The 23,647-nt window shown below is 39.7% G+C and overlaps 2 protein-coding genes across 6 annotated transcripts in view; both read left to right on the top strand.

Moving 5' to 3' along the window:
* Nucleotides 1-13,035: 13,035 nt before the first annotated feature.
* Znf280a (zinc finger protein 280A) lies at nucleotides 13,036-14,547 on the top strand. The gene has a single exon (XM_027923900.2). It carries the CDS (start codon nucleotides 13,036-13,038, stop codon nucleotides 14,545-14,547), a length of 1,512 nt encoding a protein of 503 aa, XP_027779701.2.
* A 5,104-nt stretch (nucleotides 14,548-19,651) lies between these two features.
* Nucleotides 19,652-23,647, top strand: part of Znf280b (zinc finger protein 280B) — a 75,030-nt gene continuing 71,034 nt past the window's right edge. For all 5 annotated transcript variants that reach the window (XR_011708396.1, XR_011708395.1, XM_071615690.1 and 2 more), the window contains exons 1-2: nucleotides 19,652-19,782; nucleotides 20,559-20,616. The gene's annotated coding sequence lies outside the window, so the exon portion shown is untranslated. The remainder of the gene's footprint in view (nucleotides 19,783-20,558; nucleotides 20,617-23,647) is intronic.

Below are 23,647 nucleotides of genomic sequence, written 5' to 3'. Positions count from 1 at the left end.
GCAATACCACAGCAGGTAAAAGTGACAAGGTGGCTTATTGTGGGACTTGCTGCCCTTCAGGTTTCACATTTACTGTGTGTGTGCTCTTGTGCTCAAGGAAAGTGATAAAATGCTTTACAATTTTATAACAAGTGCTATGTTCACTGTTTTTCTCTGAATCTCCATTTTCCACTAGATTTTGAACTTATTAGTCATGATTTTGCCAACTAAAGCACTTAAATAAATCACTGCTTTAAATGGTGAGGAGTAGCTGTGTATTGTCTAGATAGCCTTGTTTCCATCTGCCTGGCTCCCAAGTACTTTCCCCTGGTTAGTTAGGTTAACTGTTCTTGTCATTAAATCATGGATTCATTAACAACCTTTTGGGAGAAACAGTTTCCTATAGGCAGGTAACCTTTGTAAGGGTGGAGGAGGAGGGGCAAGTGCTCTGAAGGCATTAGCATTTTAATCCCTCAGAGTCGGTCTACATTTTCCCAGACCCAAATCAGCTTTTCCATCTTTTGGATCCTACCCAAGTATTTATTTAAAAAAACAAAAACAAACAAACAAAAAAACTGAAAAAAGAGCATTGGGAAGTGTTATGTAACTCCAAGAAGCTCAATAGTGTGTGAGATTAGAGGGAGAAGTACAGGCAGATGAGCCCTCTCAGTTTCTATAACAAAACACCATAGACTGTGTGGCTTTTTTTTTTTTTTTTTTTTGTACTGGGGATTGAATACAGGGACGCTTAACCACTGAGTCATATCCCAGCCCTTTTTAGTTTCTATTTTGAGATAGGGTCTCACTAAATTACTTACGGCCTCGATAAATTACTGAGGCTGGCCTCAACCTGCAATCCTCCTGCTTTCAGTCTCCTAAATTCCTGGGATTACACTTTTGCATCACCACTGGCTAGACTGGGTGGCTTAAGCAATAGAAATTTATTTCTCATGATTCTGATGTCTGGAAGTCAAAAATTAAGGTTTTAGATGATTTACTTTCTGGTGAGGACTGTTGGTAAAGATGGAGCCCAGAGTGCTTCTCTTCCGGGAGCTCAGGTCCGTGAAGCACTGAATGGCGTGCAAACACTCACCTCCAATCCCTGTGAATGGCACAAACTTTGAATGGTGCACCTCCAATCCCTGAAGTGGCGCAAACTCTGAGCCAATGAAGAAGTAACAGCCCACTTGCCTTGCTCCTCCTCATCCTGTGTTAAGCCCATAAATATCAATACCCTGTTCAGTCTCTTACTCCCCCTCCCTCCCCCTCCCTCCTCTTCCCTTCCCTTCCCTCCCCCTCCCTCCCCTCCCTCCCTCTCCCTCCCCTTCCCTCTCCCTCTCCCTCTCCCTCCCCTTCCCTCTCCCTCTCCCTCCCCTTCCCTCTCCCTCTCCCTTCCCCTCCCCCTCCCTCTCCCTCCCTCCCCTCTCTCTTCCCCCTCCCCTCTCTCTCCCCCCTCCCCTCTCTCTCTCTCTTCCCCCTCTCCTCTCTCTCTCCCCCCTCTTCTCTCTCTCTTTACAAGGACCTTCTTCCTGGCTTCCAAACGACCACCTTGTCATTAAACCCATTTAATGTCATTTCCTGGGAACACAGAGAATGAGCTGTCTAATGTCAGTTCTTATAAGGATATTATTCCTACAGGACCAGTGCTCACTTATAACCTTATTTAATATTAGCTTGTAAAGGTTCTTTTTTTTCAGATATAGCCACACTGGATGTTAGGTCTACATCATAAGAATTTTGGAGGGACACAAACATTCAGTCTATAACTGAGGGGATATCTTAGTCTGTTGTTATAACTGAATACCACAGTTACTTTGCAAATAAAATTGATTTCTTAAACTTCTAGAGGCTAGTAGTCTAAGAACATGGTGCTGGCATCTGCTCAGCTTCTGGTGAGGGCCTTCTTGCTGAATCAAGGCAGACAGAGTATCATAAATTGATTAAGGAAGCCGGAAAGAGCTCACTTTTAAAACAAAGCCACTCCCACAATAAAACATTAATTCATTATCCCCTTAATCCATAAACCCGTGACTAGATTAATCTTTTCATGAGGGCAGAACCTGAACAACCCAATCATTTCCTATCTCTCAAATACCCTGAACATAATTTGCAGGATTAAGTTTCTGATATATGAAATTTTATGGTCACGTTCAAACCATAGCAAGAGATAAAAGAAACAAATTTTCAAAGCTATAATGGCAAGCCAGGCACAGTGGTACACACCTGAAATCCCAATCGCCTGGGAGGCTGAGGCAGGAGGACAGCCTCAGTAATGGTAAGATGCTAAGTAACTTAGTGAGACCCAGTCTCTAAATAAAATACAAAATAGGACTGGGGATGTGGCTCAATGATCCAGTGCCTCTGAGTTCAATCCCCCATACCCCCTACTCCTAAAAAAAAGACATAATGGCAGAAGATTTTCCAAATTTGATGACAACTAAAATAGAAAACCTATTCTGTTACTTCTTCATTCAAAGACTGTCCTGTTAGCTTCCATCTTATTCAACATAAAGCCCAGAATCTTTACCCTTGAAAAAAAAAAAAAAATGGGAATTGAACCCTGGGACACTTTACCACTGAGTTACACCCTCTGTTCTTTTTAGTGTTATATCTTGAGACAGGGTCTCATTAAGTTGTTGAGGGGCTCACAAAGTTGCTGAGGCTGGTCTTGAACTTGTGATCCTCCTGCTTCAACCTCTCTCAACCTCTTTGGGATTACAGGTGTGTCCACTGCAGCTGGCCAGAATATTCACCTTGACCAACAAATTCTGATCTGCAATGTTCCGGCCCCATATCACTGACCTCATCTTTCCCCCTCCCCTAGTCCTTTAGTTAGAGCCACACCTGGCTCCTTTCTTTGTCTCTCCTTTCTTTGTTACAGTTCAAGCAATGCCTGTGTCTCTGAGCTAATTCTGGCTGGAAAATTCTTCCCATTTTCACCCTTCTTTTCTCTTTCCTTCCTTTTTTTTTCACATAACCATCTCAAAAATAGAAATTCCAACTTGATTGGACACCTCTCAGCACATCCCTCAAAATTTATATTCAGTTTTCTATTTTTTCCAAAAACACAGTGAAGCAGTATAAACAATGTTCTATCACTAACCTGCATCCATTTCTGACTCTCGATTTATTTCTTATTCTGTTTCTTGATGAATAAATGATTCAAGCATTTAAGTATTTGATCAACATATTATAATTAAGATAAATTTTAATTTAATCATGAGAATTACTTGACTGGAAAGCAGAGCTGGTTTGAAAGAGACCTATAGAGCATTTGCCAGTGGGAGCTTCCCCAAGGCAGTGGCACCCCTAAAGAGACTTATGGAAAATTAACTATGAAGATGTTTCACCACCTTCTATAACCTTTAGATACATTATAACTAAGTGCCAGAAAAGGATACATTTTACAAGTCAATGTAAGTATTTAATTTACTAGAAAAAATATGCCTCCTTTTGTAAATTTATGTCCACATTATCTGATTTAAATTTACTTAATGCTAATGCTTACTTAGTTGGTTAGAATATCTTGGTCAGAATAGCTAGATGAAGTGTAATTTTTGGACTTTAAAGCTGTGAAAATGGAATTAAGATGAGGGGGAAACATTGTCCATTAATTTTACCATTTTCTTCCAAGCATGATTTGCACTACCTATTGTTTCAGAGAAAGGGCTGGATTTAATCTGAGACAGCCTCTAACTCCCACTGATACTTCTGGAATCTTCCTATGATTGGGCATTGGGGGAAGCTCTGTTTCTGAAACAAGGGAGGAGCAAAGATCAGTCCTGAAGAAAGGAATGAGGATGGCCTTAGGCCTGAGCCTAAGCAACTCCATTTTAAAAACTCCATTTTGAAACCTGCAATCTCAGCAGGCACACACTGGAGAGCAGGAGCTCTCCAGTATGGCCCTCAGACATAAACAAGTCATTTTCCCTCACCCTGATAAATAGAGTGAAGCCTCTGGAAGGCTGCCTAAAGGCGAGAAGCTCAGGGTGGAGACCACTAGACCAGATGTTTCTGATCCGAGGGTAAATGATGTGATGGGGAAATCCGGTTATAAGGATTGAAAGAGTGTGTGGGGAGGTCAAAAGTCCCCAAATTTAGTAAAAATAATAGAGCTAATGAATAGGGATTCAGCCAGCCAAAACAAGGATGCACTCGAGCTGAAGAGCTTGATGAGGACCTAGACTGACATCATATCTTTTGTCTTCATTTTCCTGATTCTCTGTGTGATCCTCACTGCTCTCAAACTCTACTGCCTCAGCTGGACCTTGGTGAGAGCCGAAACTTCTCCATACTACTCTCTCCTCAACCGGCTGTCCACTCCATGCCTGGAGAAGCCTTGGTTCTGGACCTGATCACTGCGGTCTAAGTGAGTGTGCATCTGCTGGACTTAAAGCCTAGCCTTAAGACTTTAAAACTTAGCACACAGAGGGAATGCCTGTCATTAGCCTGTCATGATTAAGTGTGTTTGCAGTGCTTAGAATTAATCTAGAATTGTTTGCCGTGAATTAATTAATCTAGAATTGGTTGCTGTGAATTGATTATGTCTATTGCAGTGCCTAGCATTAAGGTTTGTCGTTTTCTTGATTAAGAAACTATAGAGTAAAATTGTATTGAGTGGTTTGAGTAAATAAAGCATTGAAAAGGGCAGAAGTACGTGGACATTCTTTATTTCTCCCCCTCGACTGCATATGTTGCAATTTTGCCCCTCACAGCAAAAGGACAATCCTGTTTGCCAAGGAATAGCCAAGTAAGGAGTTTTGGCAGCTGAGACTCCTAACTATTGCTGTGATAACAGAAGGTATTATCACGCAAATCAGATGGGAGGCCTTTCTTTCCATTATTCAGGTTCCTGGACTTTTACAGCATATATCTCAGTGAATTGCAAATGACAGAAGGATCTGGTTGATTTCCTACTTGGAACAATCTGACCTCATCATTTTGCTTAACATCCTTTGAGAATTTATATCTTTAAAATTAAGAAAACAATTATTTATTCTTTGTGTGTATTTGTTTCCATTTTTAAATTATTTTTTAATCGACCCATAAAAATTACACATATTATGGGGTACCATGTGCCATGTGCGTATTATATAAAGCTCAAATCAGGGTAAGCATACCTATCTCCTCAAACATTTATTATTATTATTATTGTTTTTATTGGTTGTTCAAAACATTACAAAGCTCTTGACATATCATATTTCATACATTAGATTCAAGTGGGTTATGAACTCCCATTTTTACCCCAAATACAGATTGCAGAATCACATCGGTTACACATCCACATTTTTACATAATGCCATATTAGTAACTGTTGTTTTCTGCTACCTTTCCTATCCTCTACTATCCCCCCTCCCCTCCCCTCCCATCTTCTCTCTCTACCCCATCTACTATAATTCATTTCTATCCTTTTTTTTCCCCATTCCCCTCATAACCTCTTATATGTAATTTTGTATAACAATGAGGGTCTCCTTCCATTTCCATGCAATTTCCCTTTCTCTACCTTTCCCTCCCACCTCATGTCTCTGTTTAATGTTAATCTTTTCCTCCTGCTCTTCCTCCCTGCTCTGTTCTTAGTTGCTCTCATTATATCAAAGAAAACATTTGGCATTTGTTTTTTAGGGATTGGCTAGCTTCACTTAGCATAATTTGCTCTAATGCCATCCATTTCCCTGCAAATTCCATGATTTTGTCATTTTTTAGTGCTGTGTAATACTCCATTGTGTATAAATGCCACATTTTTTTTTTATCCATTCATCTATTGAAGGGCATCTGTGTTAGTTCCACCGTTTATTATTTTATAGTGGTAAAAACATTCACAATCCTTTCTCCTTGCTTTTTTTTTTTTTTAAATATCATACATTATCAACACCTATAATCACCTTATCATGCAATACAAAAACAGAACTTATTTCTTTCTCCTATTTAAGTATAACTTAGTACCCATTGACTAACCTTATTTCATCCCTCCATTTTTTAATCTTTAGTCTTTTAATTTTCTTTTGAATCTCCAACTCATTCACATTTATTTAATTTATTAAACATCTCCCCTCCTCCTTATTCAGTACTGTACTTGTTATGCTCGAATTTGGGACCCCCAAAAGATCACCAGAGACCAAGATCTATGTAAGCAGCAAAGAGGTGTTTATTGCGAGCTAGCTCCATCCTCTGAGCACACACAGCAACTGGTGACACTGAGATGCCCTAAGCCCAGGGTTTGCAGCAGTTTTATACACTCCTTGGGGAAGACAGGGACTTCACATACATCATAGCATCTCTTAGCAAATCACACACTGTGGGAAAATCATAAAACAACTCTAAAACATGATTAGCACATTCACTAGTGGGAACAAGCTGGGTAAGGGTAATTGGTTAGTACAAGAGGGGGATTCGTTTGAACTGATTGGTTTAAAACATGAGGGGAGTATGTGCTGGTTTCCCAACAAGTTATCAACCACCATAAACTACTGGGAGGGTCATCTGGCATCCCAGGTATTTTCCCTGTCTCATGCTGACGGTTGATAGGGGGTTGCTATGGGTCCTCACCTAGCCTGACTTAGTCAGGGACACCTGGTGCTGCAGATACCTCTTATTATTTGTAGAAAAACAACTCAGCAGGGTGGGTATGTGCCTAGGAGTGCTCTTTGAGTCTTTCTAAGGACAAGGGTCATGCCCCCTTCCTTGGACAGGCTTTGCTCTGAGATAGAGGCTGTTTTTTCATTCTGGGGATTGAACCAAAGGGAACTTTGCTCTGGGCTATATTCCTCAATCCCCACTCCCCATTTTTTTTTTTCTTTTAAGACAAAGGCTCCCTAAATTTTCTAGACTGTTCTTGAACTTGTGATCCCTCTACATTGGTCTCCCTGAGTAGCAGGGATTATAGGTTGCACCACCAAGCCTGGCAACAAATATTCTTGAATGGCTCCTAAATTCCAGGTACTTAATGTCAGTGAATGAAACAGTTCATCCCTTTATGGGATTTAAGTTCCAGCCAGAGAGGTAGCCAGTAAGCAAACTATTATTTAGGCACTGTGTAATTTACAGTGCCTAAATCCATCCTTAGTTTTAGCAAGGGCAGTTGTAAATCAACTGGAAGGGAAGGCCTGAGAAGGGAGGGGCTGGTGGGGGGAGGGATGATCTTCTAATCCTGTTAATGGATTCAAAAAGGGAGTAATTACCTACTTTAGTAAAGAAGGATGAGAATTGTCGAAAACACAAAAATATAGCAGGGGAAGGGGGATAGGGGATTCTGGGGAAGGGTAAATGGGCCATTTGAAATATGGTGGTTGTTAGCACAAAAAGACCAGGAAGGACCCAAACTTCATAGATCAGCCAAAGCCTTTATTCATACTGAAAAACCAGCCTCTACCTCAGAGCAAAGCCTGTCCTAGGAAGGGGGCATGACCCTTGACCTTGGAAAAACCCACAGAGCACTCCTAGGCACATACCCACCCTGCTGAGTTGTTTATCTACAAATAACAGGAGAGATCTGCTGTGCCAGGTGTCCTTGACTCAGTCAGGCTAGGTGGGGACCCATAGCAATCCCCTAGCAACCACCAATCAGCATGAGACAGGAAAAATACCTGGGATGCCAGATGACCCTCCCAGAAGTTTATGGTGGTTGATAACATGTTGGGAAACCATATAGTTCAGCACATGCACCCCTCGTGGCTTAAACCAATCAATTCAAACGAATTCCCCTCTTGTACTAACCAATCACCCTTACCCAACTTGTTCACGCCAGTGAATGTACTAATTATCTTTTAGAGTTGTTTTTACTGGGCAATATTTTTATTTGGAGAAGAATGGAGGGTCTAGGGTCAGCATTCAGTGATTATCTCTTCAGGGTCCCATTGAACTGTCACTGAGAAAGGATTTATTTGGGGAAGGATCAATGATTTGGCTCCCTTTCCAGGGATTGTTTTGTCACTGGAAGAGAAAGCACTGGGAAAGGATCAATGCCATTAATGTATGCTTTTCTCTTCCCAGTCCATACTACTTGGGGGTTTGTCATTTTCCATATCCAACAGTGGTCAGGGTGGCCTTCATTGAAAAATAGCTTTGCCACAAGTACTTGAGGATTTAAGAGAAAAGCCAAGAGTATGTTTTGGTGAAGAACATTCCAGAAATAAGGAACTTGTGTAACAGTCCTTGAAAAGGGGTAAGAAGGGCACTTGGTATTTCACAGTTTAATACCAATTTGGGCTTCATTTGTCAATTTTGCCAATAAAGTTTGTGTTTTGTTTTTTGTTTTTTATAACCAGATATTAAATTATTCACATTGCAGTAAACATTTTTTAAGGTCTCTAAGAGTTAACAAGAACAGCATGTGCAAAACTGACAGCTGTCCAGAGCAAGGACATCAGTACTATCTCTCCTTGCCAGTTTGGCCCAGACCTCCCAGAGCAGGAGGTACAGAGTATGGCTGAGCCCCAGAGGATGAGGCACAGAGACTTCTGCCCCATATCAGGGCACATCCTGCTGCAGTAATGTGCTCTTTCAGAGTAGAGGACCTGGCCGCCCAGGGCCATCTGTGCCTGTAGCCCCTCCCCAGCTCCTAGCCATCAGGAAGGGCTGATACTCAGGTTAGCTCAGAGGGAGGCCAAGATGGAAAGGATGGACACTGTACTAACCATTACACTGAGTCCTAGTCCATGCTGCAGGTTTGAGGGGTGTTAATGCTGTTGTTGTTGTTTTGTTTTCTGTTTTTGAGTTGAGATCTTGCCTTTTCCCCAAGTTGGTCTCTAACTCCTAGGCTCAACAGATCCTCTGGTCTCAGCTTCCCTAGTAGCTAGGAATACAAATGCACACTACCTTGCCTAGCTCAGTAATGTACTTTTAAAGTTATTTCAGGTGATGGCATTTTAGAACATCTTAATTTGCAAACTGGTTTTCTGATTAAATTTGATCACTTGTTGGCATCAGAATGGGTGGAAATTTACAAATATTTCTTGCCTGTCAAGGGACTCTTGTCCTCCCTTCCCCCAGGATCTGCATAGCAAGGGCAGTTGTAAGTCAACTGGAAGGGAAGGTCTGAGATTTAATCAATAAAGTTTTAAGGGAGGGGCAGGTGGGGGGAGGGATGATCTTCTAACCCTGTTAATGGATTCAAAAAGGGAGTGAGTTGTTACCTGCAGAAAGCTGTTGAAGCACAGTGAGGATCTTGCTTGAGCACTCAGAAATCCCACTGGATCCAATCTTCCAAAGGTAGACCACCCAGAGGATGTAAAGTGAAACTTGCCCCTGTTGTTCCTTGGACAAGGACAGGTTGTAGATTTCAGCAGCTAGAGGGATTTATTTGTGAGCACATCCTGCCCCTGGGAAGACTTCGGTTCTTTTAACTCCTCTACCTTGGCTTCAGTTCTGTTGGGACAATTATGTGGACTACCCACCCTGGGAACCCCTAATAGCTCAGGGCCTGGGTAAACTTGAGAGAAGGTGGTGGTTCTTTAAACAACAGAGAGGAGGGAAGGCTCCCACTACTACTGGAGACAAACTGAGAGGCAGCCATACTTTCGAATAGCAATCTGGAGGAAAGGTTTTGGCAATCACTGAACCACAGCTGAACATCCAATCAGGATAAACCGGTCCAGTCATGTGACTGGAGCCCAGTTTAGGTGTTACGGTTGGACTATAAAAGACTTTAAAGAGGTGAAGTTTTCCTTCCCGCCAGCCCTCAGAAAGGACTTTGAAGAGCAAGCAGTGAGTTGCAGATACACAGGGATCTCTGGACAGTTTTTTCCATGAGGTAGAAACACCGACACTCCAGCTTCAATATTCCTTGTGGCCCAGAGCAGGAAATATTGAGCCGTACTGAAATATCTGGACGTACAACCTTAGGAACTGGTAAGCTACAAAATTTAGTATACTTCATTTTGTTTTTCTAAAACTAAGGATGGATTTAGGCACTGTAAATTACACAGTCTCTGTTGTAACCACTGGACTTGGGCCCGGGGAAAAGCAATAATAGAAGTACTCAGCAAATAACCATGACTGCATTTCAACAAAATAAAAAAAGCCAGCATGGTGGCACGCGCCTGTATTTCCAGTGGCTCAGGAAGTTTATACAGGAGGGTTTTGAGTTCAAAGTCAGCCTTATCAATTTAGCAAAATTCTGTCTGAAAATAAAAATAAAAAGGGAAGGAGATGTGGCTCAATGATTAAGCATTCTTGGGTTCAATCCTTATATGTTGCAAGGTAGGCAGTAATAAATGTTAAGTTGAAAAAAGCACTGGGGGGCTGGGGATGTGGCTCAAGCGGTAGCATGCTCGCCTGGCAGGCGTGCCGCCTGGGTTCGATCCTCAGCACCACATGCAAACAAAGATGTTGTGTCTGCCGAAAACTAAATAAATATTAAAAAAAGAAAAGAAAAAAGCACTGGGGGGAGAACAGGGCACATGAGTTTAGGGAATTTGTGATTTTTGATAGTGATGTTAGGGAATCCTTGCTGAGGAGCCCTGTACCTGAGGCAGGCTAGAAACATAGATAAGGGTAATCTGGGGTGAAAACACCCAAGGCAGGGAGAACAACAAAAATTCTGAGAAAGTAAAGGCCTTGGCATATTTCATACTCATGTGGCTGTAGTGGAGTAAGTGAGGGGTAGAAAAGATGAGAACCAGAGTAAGCAAAGGTAGATGGTCCTGCATTCTACTGGATATTTTCAGATGATAGGTGTTTCCTATGTGTGAAATGAAAACTCTCTGGAGACTGACAAAGAAAAGAATCGATTCCAACTGTGTGTGTGTGTGTGTGTGTGTGTGTATTGTATATGCATGCAATATGATATATATATGTACATCCTTTAAGATTTTTTTCTACATATAATATACTTAGCATCTTTATTTTTAATCTAAGATGTTTTAAAAAAATCTTTTTTGTAGTTGTAGATGGAAAGAATGCCTTTATTTTGTTTATTTTTATGTGGCACTAAGGAGCAAACCCAGTGCCTCACACATGCTAGGCAAGAGCTTTGCTACTGAGCTACATACAGCCTTAGCCCAATTCAAGAAGTTTTTAATTGACCGATAATACAGATTGAAGATCTCTTATAAAATTCCTAGGACCAGAAAAAAAAAAAAAAATAGATGCTTAGAACCGGAAGCATTTTGGATTTCTAATTTTTTTTTTTTTTTATTTTGGAATATTTGCATATACATAATGAGACATCTTAGAGATGGGATGCAAGTATAAAAAAAAAACATTTGTTTCATTTATACCTTATAACATATAGCTGGCAGACAGTTTTATATAATACTTTTGGTGTACCTGTATACTGACTTGTTACATAAGGTAAGATGTGAAAATTTCCACCTGTGGCATCAGTTTGGTGAAAAGATTCTGATTTTGGAACATTCTAGATTTTTAGATTAACGATGTTCAACCTGTGATTTTAATGTTTATGGGGAACGAAGTAATATTTCAATACATGGTAGAACACATATTTGTAATTTCAGCAACTCAAGAAGCTGAGGCAGGAGGATTGCAAGTTTGAGGTCAGCCTGTGAAACTTAGTGAGACCCTGTTTCAAAATAAACTGTAAAAACCTGGTGATGGTGCCCAGTGACAAAGTACCCCTGGGTTTGATCCCAGTACCTCTAAAAAAAGAGAGAGAGAAAAGAGGAAAAGAGAAAAAAAGTTTTGATAACATGTTCACATTAAGGAAGTAATCAGTAATTAGTAATTATGTCTATCATCTCTTTTTTTTTCCTGTCATCAACCCTTTTTATTTTTTATTTGTTCTTTTTAGTTATATATGAATTTTTTTTTTTTTTTTTTTTTTTTTTGAGACAGGGTCTTGCTAAGTTGCTGAGGCTGTCCTCAAATTTGCCATTCTTCTGCTCAGCCTCCCCAGTCACTGGGATTATAGAAGTGAGCCACTGCCTGGCTCATTTCCTGTATTTTTAACAGGAGTACTGGGATGACCATGAAGAGTTATGATAAAGGTTTTGTTTATTTGTGCTAGGAATTTTCTGTCTTAACCCTTTAGGCATGCTAGACAAGTGCTTTACCACTGAAGTATATCCTCAGTCTGACAAAAGGGTTAAGACAGAAAATTCTGTAATAATCAAGGGAGAAAACATGATGTTTTCTATAGGGAAGGTGACATGGAGATGGAAGGGAATGGCAGACTCTAGATACTTTTAGAAGACAGAGCAGAGTTTGCTAATTGATTGGTGGTTGGGTATGAGGAAAAGCCTGGCAAAGGATGACTCCAAAAGTTTGTGGTCTGAGAAACTGGCTTAACCTCAAACCTCTGTATCCACTGCTTCTGCATCTTTGGATTCAACCAACCAACAATTGAAAATATTTGAAAAAAATTCATCTACACTGAACATGTACAGACCTTTTTCTTGTTGTTACTCTCTAATCAATGCAGTACAGCAATTGTTTACATAGCATTTACATTGTATTGGGTTTTATATGTGATATAGAGATGATTTAAATTATACAGGAAAATGTGATGGGTTATATGAAAATGCTAGTTTTTTTATGTAAGGAATTTGAGGATTTTGGTATACCGGATGGGAGTATGTGATGGTGGTCCTAGAACCACTCTCCTCAGTATATCTAGGGATGACCACTGGGAAGAATGGAATATTACAGGAGTAGCAGGTGTTTGAGAGTCAATTTTGTTAAGGTTAATTATAAGCTTTATTTCACATTGAGTGTGATGATGCACTATGCAATCCCAGCTACTCAGGAGTGTAAGGCAAGAGAATGGCAAGCTTGAAGTCCACCTGGGCAATTCAGTGAGACTCTTTCTCACAAAAGGCTGGGGATGTAGTTCAGTAGTGGAGTGCTTGCCTAGCATGCAGGAGGCCGTGAGTTCGACCCCAGTTACCTTCAACTCCCCAAATAGTTCAAACTTGTTTTATTATATGTAAAATATTGTAGTGATATTAATAGTTACTTCAGTGTTTAAAGGAGAATAAAATAAGGTAAAATGATGTATTTTAAAATAATGTTTTTACATGATTGCACTTAGGTAGCAATTTATAAAAAGACAGCTCTGAAAACTGAATGCACCACTTGCTTCAATCAAAAAGCAATTACAAAATGTCGGATCACTTCTTTCGTGAGGAACAAGAACCAAAACCACTGAAGAAACATGAGAGAGAATCCAATCAGATAGACAAAGATAATGACGCTGAGTTGATTTTTATTGGGATGGAACATGCAAATGAAGATGCTGAAATTCTCTTTGTCAGGATGATTTCAAACTCAAAACCAGTTATTTCAAACATTTTGAACAGAGTCACCCCAGGCTCATATTCAAGAAGAAAGAAAGGCCATCTCAGTCAAGATCCTGCACAAATGTTTCAATCTGCAATGCATGTGACCCCTATGGCCACAGCAATCACACCAGTTGCTCAGTCTGAACAGAGTTCAATAGATATTCCTATTACTGTTGAGTGTTCCTCTAAACCTGATTATAGAATGAGCTCACCACAAGTTGTTCCTCCCCATTCATCAGATTTGTTCCATTCAAGAACTCAGTGTCTAGAGAAAGTTGCACTTTCTATAGGAGGCAAGGTTGAAAGTTCTTGTGATTCAAAGAGAACTTCTACTTCAGATATAGACAGCAGAAATCCAAAAAGGTCTAAACTCAGGAATAAAATCCCAAGTACACATTCATCAACTATGTCCTCTTCTGATATCTCTCCTACAAAAGACATAAGTACACCCTCAAAAAGTACTCACTTCTTATCAAGTCACGTTCAGAATAGAACATCCTCTCCTTGGCCTCCTGCTAATGAAAAGGTACCTTTTGTTCTTAGAGATCCAGGCCCAGGAAATAACTCTGAAGGACTGATAAAAACAGGCTTTTCCAGCCTTGCAAGTCAAAACAAGACCTTTGATCCCAAGAAAGGAAATTTAATCATGTTACTTAGTGACTTTTACTATGGACAACATCAAGGGGATGGGCAGCCAGAACAGAAAACTCACACAACCTTTCAATGTTTTAGCTGCTTGAAAGTTCTAAAAAATGTTAAGTTTATGAATCACATGAAGCATCATTTGGAACTTGAGAAGCAGAGGGGTGACAGCTGGGAAACCCACACTACCTGCCAGCATTGCCACCGGCAGTTTCCCACTCCCTTCCAACTACAACATCATATTAACAGTGTACACACTTTTCAGGAGCCCTCTGCTGTCTGTAAAATTTGTGAGTTGTCATTTGAAACAGATCAGATTCTCTTAGAACACATGAAGGACAATCATAAGCCTGGGGAAATGCCCTATGTGTGCCAGATTTGCAGTTACAGATCATCAGTCTTTGCTGATGTGGAAACACATTTTAGAACATACCATGAAAACACTAAGAATTTGCTTTGTCTATTTTGTCTCAAAGTTTTTAAAATGGCAAATCCATACATGAATCATTGTTGGAAGCACTGGAACAAGAAGAACCTCTTTTCATGTTCCAAGTGCCGGCTACAGTTTTTGACTTCGAAGGAGGAAATAGAGCACAAAACCAAGAATCATCAAACATTTAAAAAGCCAGTACCACTGGAGGGATTGCCTCCTGGAACAAAGGTTATTATTCAGACTTCAACTCACCCATGAAGAAGTACAAACATTCATTATTGTGAGCAGCACTGATCCTTGCCTGTCATCTTTGAAAACTAAAAAGAGGAAGTCAGTAAACACTGGATATTTTGTACCTACAGCCAGGATTCTGGCTAAAAACATATTCTACCCACTTTCAGGAATTGTGAAAGGTAGATCTGAGGCTGTACATTGTGGCTGATGCTAACCAGTAATGTGATCGACTGTCAGGTTTTACCGTGACATCTTTACCTTCTTACTGTCAAGAAGTATCTCAGAAATCTTCATGCCCTTTCCCACTCAAACCTCTCTACAAAAGTAACCACCACTCTGACCTCTACCATTATAGTTTTTTCTACTTACGAATTTTAAATAAATGGATTCATACAATAAATTCTTGCCTTTGGCTTATTTTTGAAAAGTGAAATGCATGCTTGCTATATATAATAGTAGCATGCTGTTTTTCATTTCTGGGTAGAATTCCATTAAATAAAATTGACACAGTCTTATATATCCACTTTATAGTCAAAGGACTTTGTGGTTGATTCTTCAACTATTTTGAATAAAGCTTCTATGAGCTTGTGTATATTTTCTGGAAGACATGGGTAGTTATTTGTTTTCGATATAGTGCTGGAATTGCACATATTCAGCTTTTTTTAGTGTAAATATGGTCAAATACTTTAAAAAGTGAATGAAACAATTTGTATTACCATCATCAATACTGATAATTCCATTGGTACAGATCCAACATTTGGTCCTTTCAGTCTTTTTAACTATTGCCCATTTCTTGAAGTTGTAGTATCACATTGTAGCTTCAATTTGCATCTTGATGAGTAATGATCTTGAAAATATATTTTTCATGTGGTTTATAACTTAGATATTCTTCAAGAATTATTCTCTCTTACCTTTTAAAAACTGTTCTGTTTTTCAATTGGGAAGGTATAAGTAAACTGCTAGAACACTACACATATTCCATATCTTGATCTGTATGTTGGTTTCAAAGATATAATATGTATATCAGGATTTGCCTTTCCTGTATATTAAGGAAATTACTATCTAGCAAGGACATAAAGATATTCCTCCTAGGTTTTCTTTTAGAAATTTATCTCTTTAGCCTTTAACATGTAGTTATGAGCAATCTCAAATGAATTATTATGATGTGATAAAACATAGGATCAAGGTTAATATTTTTCAGAAGCATATCTAAATCAACAAAAGCATTTACTCAAAACCACTTCTTTCCCACTTTGTTGCAGTGGAATATTTTGTGTAAATCAGGTGACTGCATGTATGTTTCTGGACTGTCCTATTCCATTTGTTCAGTTTTCTCTCTGTGCTAATGCTACCCTGTCTTAATTATTGTAACTTTGCGTAAGTCTGTGTATCTGTGTTTACTTCTTCAGCTTTAGAGTTCTAAATTGTCTTACTGTTCCAGGGTCTTTGTGTACTGAAGTGGTTATCATGGACATCCTTGCCCTGTTCTCAAATTCAGATACAATACTTTCCCATTAATTATGATATTAGTTGTAGGGCTTTTTGTAGCTACCACGGACTGTAGAGAGATTGAGCTAAAAATTAATGACAGAAAGATCATTATAAAACTCCTAAAATCTGGAAATTTGACAATACAGCTAAATTGAACTAGGACTAGGTTGAAGCAAACAAGGAGCCTAATGGGCAAAAGTGACAGGTTCTAGGAACCTGTGAGTGAGTGACTCCTTAATGTTGTGCTCTGGGATCCTTGCTTATTTTACCTTGGTCCTGGTCCTCAATATAAATAGCCCAGAGCTCCTCTAAGAAATCTCAGTGGAAAAGGGAAAATGTTGAACTCAATAATGTTGAATACAATCACAAAATTTATGAGATGGAACTAAAGCAATTCATAGACACTTATCTCTAAATACATGTACAGTTGGCCCTCTGTACATGTGGATTCTGAACCCATGGATCCAATCAACCTTGGATTGAAAATATTGGAAAAAAAATGCATCTGTATGGGGCTGGGGTTGTGGTTCAGTGGTAGAGAGCACTCGCCTAGAAGGTGCGAGGCCCTGAGTTCGATCCTTAGCACCACATAAAAATAAATAAATAAAAACAAAGGTATTGTGTACAACTAAAAGAAATAAATATTAAAAAAAATTGCATCTGTATTTAACACATAGAGACTTTCTTCTTCACCATCATTCCCTAAACAATATAGTATTTACATAGCAATATGTATTATAAAAAATTTAGAGATAATATGAAGTATTCAGGAGCTTTTTTTTTTTTTTTAGGTTATAAGCACATATTACATCATTTTATATAAGTGACTTGAGCATCCACAGATTTTGGCATCTGCGTGGAGTTCTGGAAACAATTTCCCATGAACACTGAAGAATGGTTATATTTAGAAAGAAGAAAGTTTGAGAAATGAATGATTTAAGTCTGCTGTCTGTAGAACTTTCTGTAATGATGGAAATGTTCTGCATCTGCTCTTGCCAATATGCTACATGTGGCTACTGAGCTATAGAAATGTGGCAACTATGACTGAGGCATTGAATTTAAAAAATATTTATTTTTGATTAATTTAAAATTAAAAGAATCATTTTTACAATAGAACTTCAAGTAATTTATGTACTCTTCCCTCAAGGAGACCTCATGCCCTGTTCTGGGCATAGGCAGGATTTAATGGCTTAGTTCACTGTAAGCTATATCAACACAGTTGGCAGGCTAGCTCCGGATGCAACTTCAAAAGCATGAGGTTCAAGGTTCAGTTGCTTGGTCAAGTTTCTTATGCCTGGGCCAGTTAGCCAGAATTTCCAAAGAATAGTGTATGAAGGGGAAAGAAAGCAACTTTACCAAGGAGAAACCAACAAGTCCCATTGATGGCATGTATCCCTAAGATTTGGTGAGAAGGGCACATCATGTCTTTCATATTCTTCTAAAAACCCAGTGTAACCACAAGAAAAGCATCAAACCCAAACTGAGATACATTCTGAAAAGTATCTCACCTTTACTCCTTAAAGTTGTCAAGATCTTCAAAAATAAGGAAAGTTAAAGAAACTGTCTCAGACCTGGAAAAGATAAAGAAACAGGATGACTAAGTGCAATTCATTGTCCTGGATGGGAATCAGAAAGAGAAAAAGGGTATTAGTAAAAAAAAAAACAAAAACAAAAATTAGTGAAATGTGAAGCCCAGAGTTTAGATAATAGTTTTTATTGATCAATACTGGCATTATTGTGCAGTCAAAAGATAATTTCACATTCATACATCTTAGACATTGTAAATATCTCTTCTACATCTATGATCTCTTCATTTTGACTATGGTATACTCTACTGAACAGATAAAGGAATAGTATTTTAAAATCCTGTAGATTTTTAAAATAATTAACACTTTACTCTATAACCTCCTAGGTTAAAAAAGTGAGAATCACTAAGGAAATTAGGACTTCCTTGGAATTGAAGGAAAATTAATATATTATGATACCAAAATTGTGGGACACAGTTAAATTAGTAAAGGTAAATTTACAGCACTACATACTAGGAAAATAAAAGAGATTTTGCAAACAAATGAGTTAGGCATTTACCTAAAAAAAAAAAAAAAAAAAAATTATAAAGAGGAGCAACACATCCTTGTAGAGACAGGATGGAAGGAAATAATAAGAGTGGAAGAAATAAATGGAGAAGGTAACATATAAATAAAACCAAAACCTTTAAAAAAAGATTACTGAGAGGCTAGCCTCAGCAACTTAGATCCTGTCTCAAAATAAAAACTAAGAAGGGCTGAGGATGTAGCTCAGTGGTAGAGTATCCCTGGGTTCACTCCCCAATTAAACAACAACAACAACAAATCAAAAACAAGGCTGGGATTGTGGCTCAGCGATAGAGCGCTCGCCTAGCATGGGCGGGGCCGGGTTCGATTCTCAGCACCACATAAAAATAAAGGCATTGTGTTGTGTCCATCAACAAAAAAATAAAATATTCTCTCTCTCTCTCTCAAAAAAAAAAAAATCAAAAACATACATACACACCCAAAAATTACTGAAATAGATAAACTTGTAGCAGAACTGATAAAAACCTGCAAAAAAGATTGGGCAAACTACTCCACCCCCACTTAATACTGGGGATTGAATCCAAAAGTACAGCTTCCACTGTACTACATCTCCAGCCCTTTTTATTTTTTTGAAACAGGGGAGGGAGGTGTCTCATTAAGTTGCCTAGGCTGGCCTTGAACTTTCCATCCTCCTGCCTCAGCCCCCTGGGTTGCTGGGATTACAAGGTGTGCACCATCCACTGTATCCAGCATCAAACTTGTTTTGCTAAAGGATCAGATAGTAAATATTTGATATAATCTCTGACAATTAATAAATTTTTCTGTCTTATTAGGAAACAGACAATACCTGGAGGGTATAGGTATGTTGTATTCCTATAAAACTTGAAATTTTGATTTTATATAATTTTCTTTTTTTTCTAAATTTATTATTATTATTATTATTATTATTAGTTTTCCGCGGACACAACATCTTTGTTTGTATGTGGTGCTGAGGATCGAACCCGGGCCGCACGCATGCCAGGAGAGCGCGCTACCGCTTGAGCCACCTCCCCAGCCCCAATTTTATATAATTTTCACATGCCACAAAATGATATTGTTTGTTGTTTTTCATTCAGTTAGAAAAAAATAGTAAAATCTCTTTTTAGGTCACTGTAAGCTATATCAACACAGTTGGCAGGTTAGCTCCGGATACAACTTCAAGAGCATGAGGTTCGAGATTCAGTTGCTTGGTCAAGTTTCTTATGCATGGGACAGTTAGCCAGTGCTTTTATAGAAAAGGCACCACACCTGGAATAATGACAATGAGGGCAAACGATCTCTGAGTGCACCGTGAGCCCAACCCCAGCGCTGAGCTTTGGCTGGCTTTAGAACCTCGATGTTCCAAGATCCCGGAACTTCAGGGATACAGCCATAACCTTGGCCTGATACTCCTCAGCCCGACCTTACGTGCCCATTAGCCACCAGGGGCACCAGAGTGCGCGCATGCGCAGAACCCGCACTTCGTGACCAATCACATTGTAGCGCCTGGAGCCAAGCCGACCGAGCTCGCCGCACCTGGCAGCCAATCACTGGGCGCGCGTGTGAAGACGTCTGTGGCGTTGGCGGCGGTGGCGGCCCCTGGGGCCTGAGTAGGTGGTGTGGCTGCGGGTTTTGCCCAGGGAGCGTGTTCGGGGCTGTTTCTTGGCCGGCTTCGCGGGGACGCCACTGATCAGCGCCGGTAAGGATGGTGGAGTAGCGCGGCTCGAGCGTTCCCTGAGGGCAGACCGGAGGGAGAATCCACCGCTGCAGCCCCCCCCAGGTTCGGACACCGCGTTCGGTGGCCTTGCGCCGCCCAAGAGGCCTTTTCAGTGCCGACGTCTTCCAAAAGGCGTGAGGGGCTGGGGACCCAGTGGGCCCCACGCCACCTCACACATTCCATTCCTTAACTTGACTAGGCGCCTCTTTCAGTCGGTCTCTCCTTACCCCGCGGAACTCCCCCCTGGTGCCGGGCCCAGCGAGGCCTCCTGAGGAAGGGGCCTGTACACCCTCCTCCTGCCTTGCCTTTTCTCCCCTGCCCCGCAGTGGTCTCTTGTGGCGCCTAATTTTGGTGTTTAAAAATCATAAACCAGTTTGTAATTCCAGCCCCACCCCCATTCTGTATATCTGCAGGCCCTGAACCCTTAGAGTGTCTAAACCTTTTTAAAATTCCGTTTATTGTACTCGTTGCTATATCGCAGTGCCTCTTTATTTTTCTTGTTTGTTTACTGTGGGCCTTCTGGACGCTAATGCAGCCCACTGAATCCCAGTGAGCCATTATTAATTTGGGCAGTTTACAGGTGGGGTGTTAAGATAGACAGGAGGAGTAGATTTGGGGGAAAGTAATTGAATTCTCTTTTCCGATTAGATATGAGATGGTTAATAAACATCTAAATGGCAATCTTAGGTAGGCAACAGGATATTAAATATCCTTGAAACATGCAAGTAACCCTAATCCTTCTCTCTGGTTGCCTTAAGGATGTGACCTTCTCCTTGGACGATTCAAGTTCTTAAAAAGTTTCAGTGTACATTTGAGGTAAGAGAGAAGTCTGTATCATAAGGACCAAGGTTGTTTCTTTTCTCAATTAAATTTTCCTTTTCATTCTCTCCTGTGCTAAAACTTACTGTTTAGAGTTTCTTGAGGGAATCTGAATGTATATGATAAATTCAGGCGATTGTTAATTTAAATATTCTGGAGCCCTCTAAATTGCTTTCTTAAACAAAGGAGAATGTGGTGGCTGCAGCATTCTTTCACTTCATTTCTTGAAAAAGTAAGCACCATAGAGAGTTAGAGCTATGTAAGGCTGACTTAAGTTGTGAGGCTAACATGGATTGGTACACATACCCTAAGATTTCAGCTAATGCATTAAAATGGGTCATTTAGGGAAAATTTTTTGTTAAAGTGGAGTTAACTTGTTCATTACTATACTTTTTAATTTTTTTAAAAATTGTACTGGGGATTGAATAGGGTTGTTCTATCCCTGAGCTACATTGCCCATTCTTTTTATTTTTATATTGAGTTAGGGTTTAACTCTGGCCAGGAACTTGTGATTCTCCTACCTCAACTTCCCAACTAGCTGGGATTATAGGCATGTGCCACCAAACTCACTTATACTCTTTTTCTTAAAGACTGTATTTCATTAGGTAAATTGTATGTGACTTGACAGGGGAGGTTAACAGAATTTTTTCCATGTCAGTAGGCAAGATAATAGGTAAATTCTGTGTCCGCAGATTTGTGAATACAACTCAGAACCATTGTATTAGCTAGTTATCTATTTTAACAAACCATCTCAAAACCTAGTTGCTTAAAATAACACATTTTTATTACATCATAATTTCTGAATGTTTGGAATCCAAAAGTGGCTTAGCTGGCAGCTGGCAATTCTGGCTTAGGCTCTCATGAGGCTACAGTCAAACTTTTGACTAGATTGGCAGTCTCTGAAGGCTTGACTAGAATTGGATGAACTGCTTCAAATCTCTTACTTGGCAAGAGGCCTCAGTTACTCATTGGACCTGTCCGTGGGGCTGCTTATGTCATACCAGTTGGCTTCCCTTAGAGTGAGTTAATTTGGGAGAGCTTGTACCTAAGATGAAGCAGTGTCTTTTTTATAACTTAATATCTGAAGAGACATATCATCATTTCTTCTTTTTTTTTTTAGAGAATTTTTTTAATATTTATTTTTTAGTTTTCAGCGGACACAACATCTTTGTTTGTATGTGGTGCTGAGGATCGAACCCGGGCTGCACGCTTGCCAGGCGAGCGTGCTACCGCTTGAGCCACATCCCCAGCTCCATCATTTCTTCTTTGAGTGTTTTCTGCACAGGCCAACCTTTTACATTGTGGGAAAGGGCTGCAGAACAGTGTGAATACTAGGAGGTGGGATTCACCTGGGGCCATGAGAGAGGCTGGCTCTTGTACCTGTTTATCCACCATTCCAGTTGTTCTCCATATGGTTTCTGGCATTTTGTTACAATGGGTGAAACAAAGACTTGTGCACTTATTTATTCAGCATATTGTTCCAACAAGTCTCCTCTTTATCTTGGGTTAAGTTTTCTGTTGCTTTGGATAATTTTAGTAGCAAACATACTGATTTTTCTGTCACTTCTCCTTGGGAATCTGTTGTTTGATGCTGTGTTCCCCTTTATTTATTTCATATTTGCTTGTCCATAAGAAAGTAAATTTTCCTTTTTAGGAAAATTTCAGGTTGTCTGTATTTTCTATTCTCCCAATCTTTTTTGGGCAGGGGGGCGGTGGTACCGCGAGGGGATTGAATTAAGGGGTGCTTGACACCAGCCATATCCCCAATGTTATTTTGTATTTTAGAGACAGGGTCTCACTGAGTTGCTTAGTGACTCGCTTTTGCAGAGGCTAGCTTTGAACTGTCAGCCTTCAGAGCAGCTGGGATTACAGGCGTGTCACAGAATCTGGCCCTCCAGTTCTCTCTTTAACCCACTCTTGTGTAGGTCATCAATGAATTCCACATTGCTTAATCCAGTGGTTAGTTTTAGTTGATTTATTTGATCTACCTGCAGCATTTATCAGAGAGATTCATTTCCTCCTTCCTAAAAATTTTTTTTATTTTTATTTATTTTTTTTAATGTTTAAAGGTATTTTATTTTATTTATTTTTTTTTTATTTTTAATTTTTTATTGTGGGTTGTTCAAAACATTACAAATTTCTTGACATATCATATTCCACACTTTGATTCAAGTGGGTTATGAACTCCCACCTTCACCCCATACACAGATTGCAGAATCACATCAGTTACACATCCATTGATTTACATATTGCCATACTAGTGTCTGTTGTGCTCCGCTGCCTTTCCCATCCTCCACCCTCCCCCCTCCCCACCTCTCCCCTCCCCTCCCCTCCTCTCTCTCTACCCCCTCCACTGTATAACCCTGAGGGTCTCCTTCCATTACCATGCAATTTCCCTTCTCTCTCCCTTTCCCTCCCACCTCTCATCCCTGTTAAAAATTTTTTTTATTTGAATTCTGGATGCTTCACATTTTTGATTCATCTCCTATCCAGTTGGTTATTAACTGCTTCTTGATCTCCTTTGCTGTTCTTTCTTTATGACCTCTAAAAATGGAATACTTCAGGATTTGGATTTTAGACTCTTCCCCTGGGTTATGTCATCAGACTTGTGTTTTAGATAATGCTACAGATTGAAGATTCCAAAATTTGGATGTCTTCTCCATATCTCTCTGAATTCTGCTCATAGATTTGCTGGCACAACATCATCACTTATACGTCCTGTCTTTCATATCTCATGTGCAGTCTATCAGACAAATCTGTGACCCTTCAAGATTTTATCTAGAATCTTGACTCCTTAGTATCTTTATTTCTGCATCCTGTTACTGTTATTATCTTTTGTCTGTTTTATTTCAGCAGCTTCTTGTGTTCTGCTTCCACTGTTATTCTCTAAAGTCTTTTCTCCATACAGCAGCCAGAACAATCCTGTTGAAATGAAAGTCACACCATTAAAAATCTCAGCAGTCTCTCATCACACTCAGTAAAAGCCAGAGAACTTAGAATGGCCCATATGATCTGAGTTCCTATAATT

This window comes from Marmota flaviventris, chromosome 1 (genome assembly GCF_047511675.1).
Source record: "Marmota flaviventris isolate mMarFla1 chromosome 1, mMarFla1.hap1, whole genome shotgun sequence".
In the NCBI taxonomy this organism is placed as follows: domain Eukaryota; kingdom Metazoa; phylum Chordata; class Mammalia; order Rodentia; family Sciuridae; genus Marmota; species Marmota flaviventris.
This window is presented reverse-complemented; position numbering and strand designations above follow the sequence as displayed.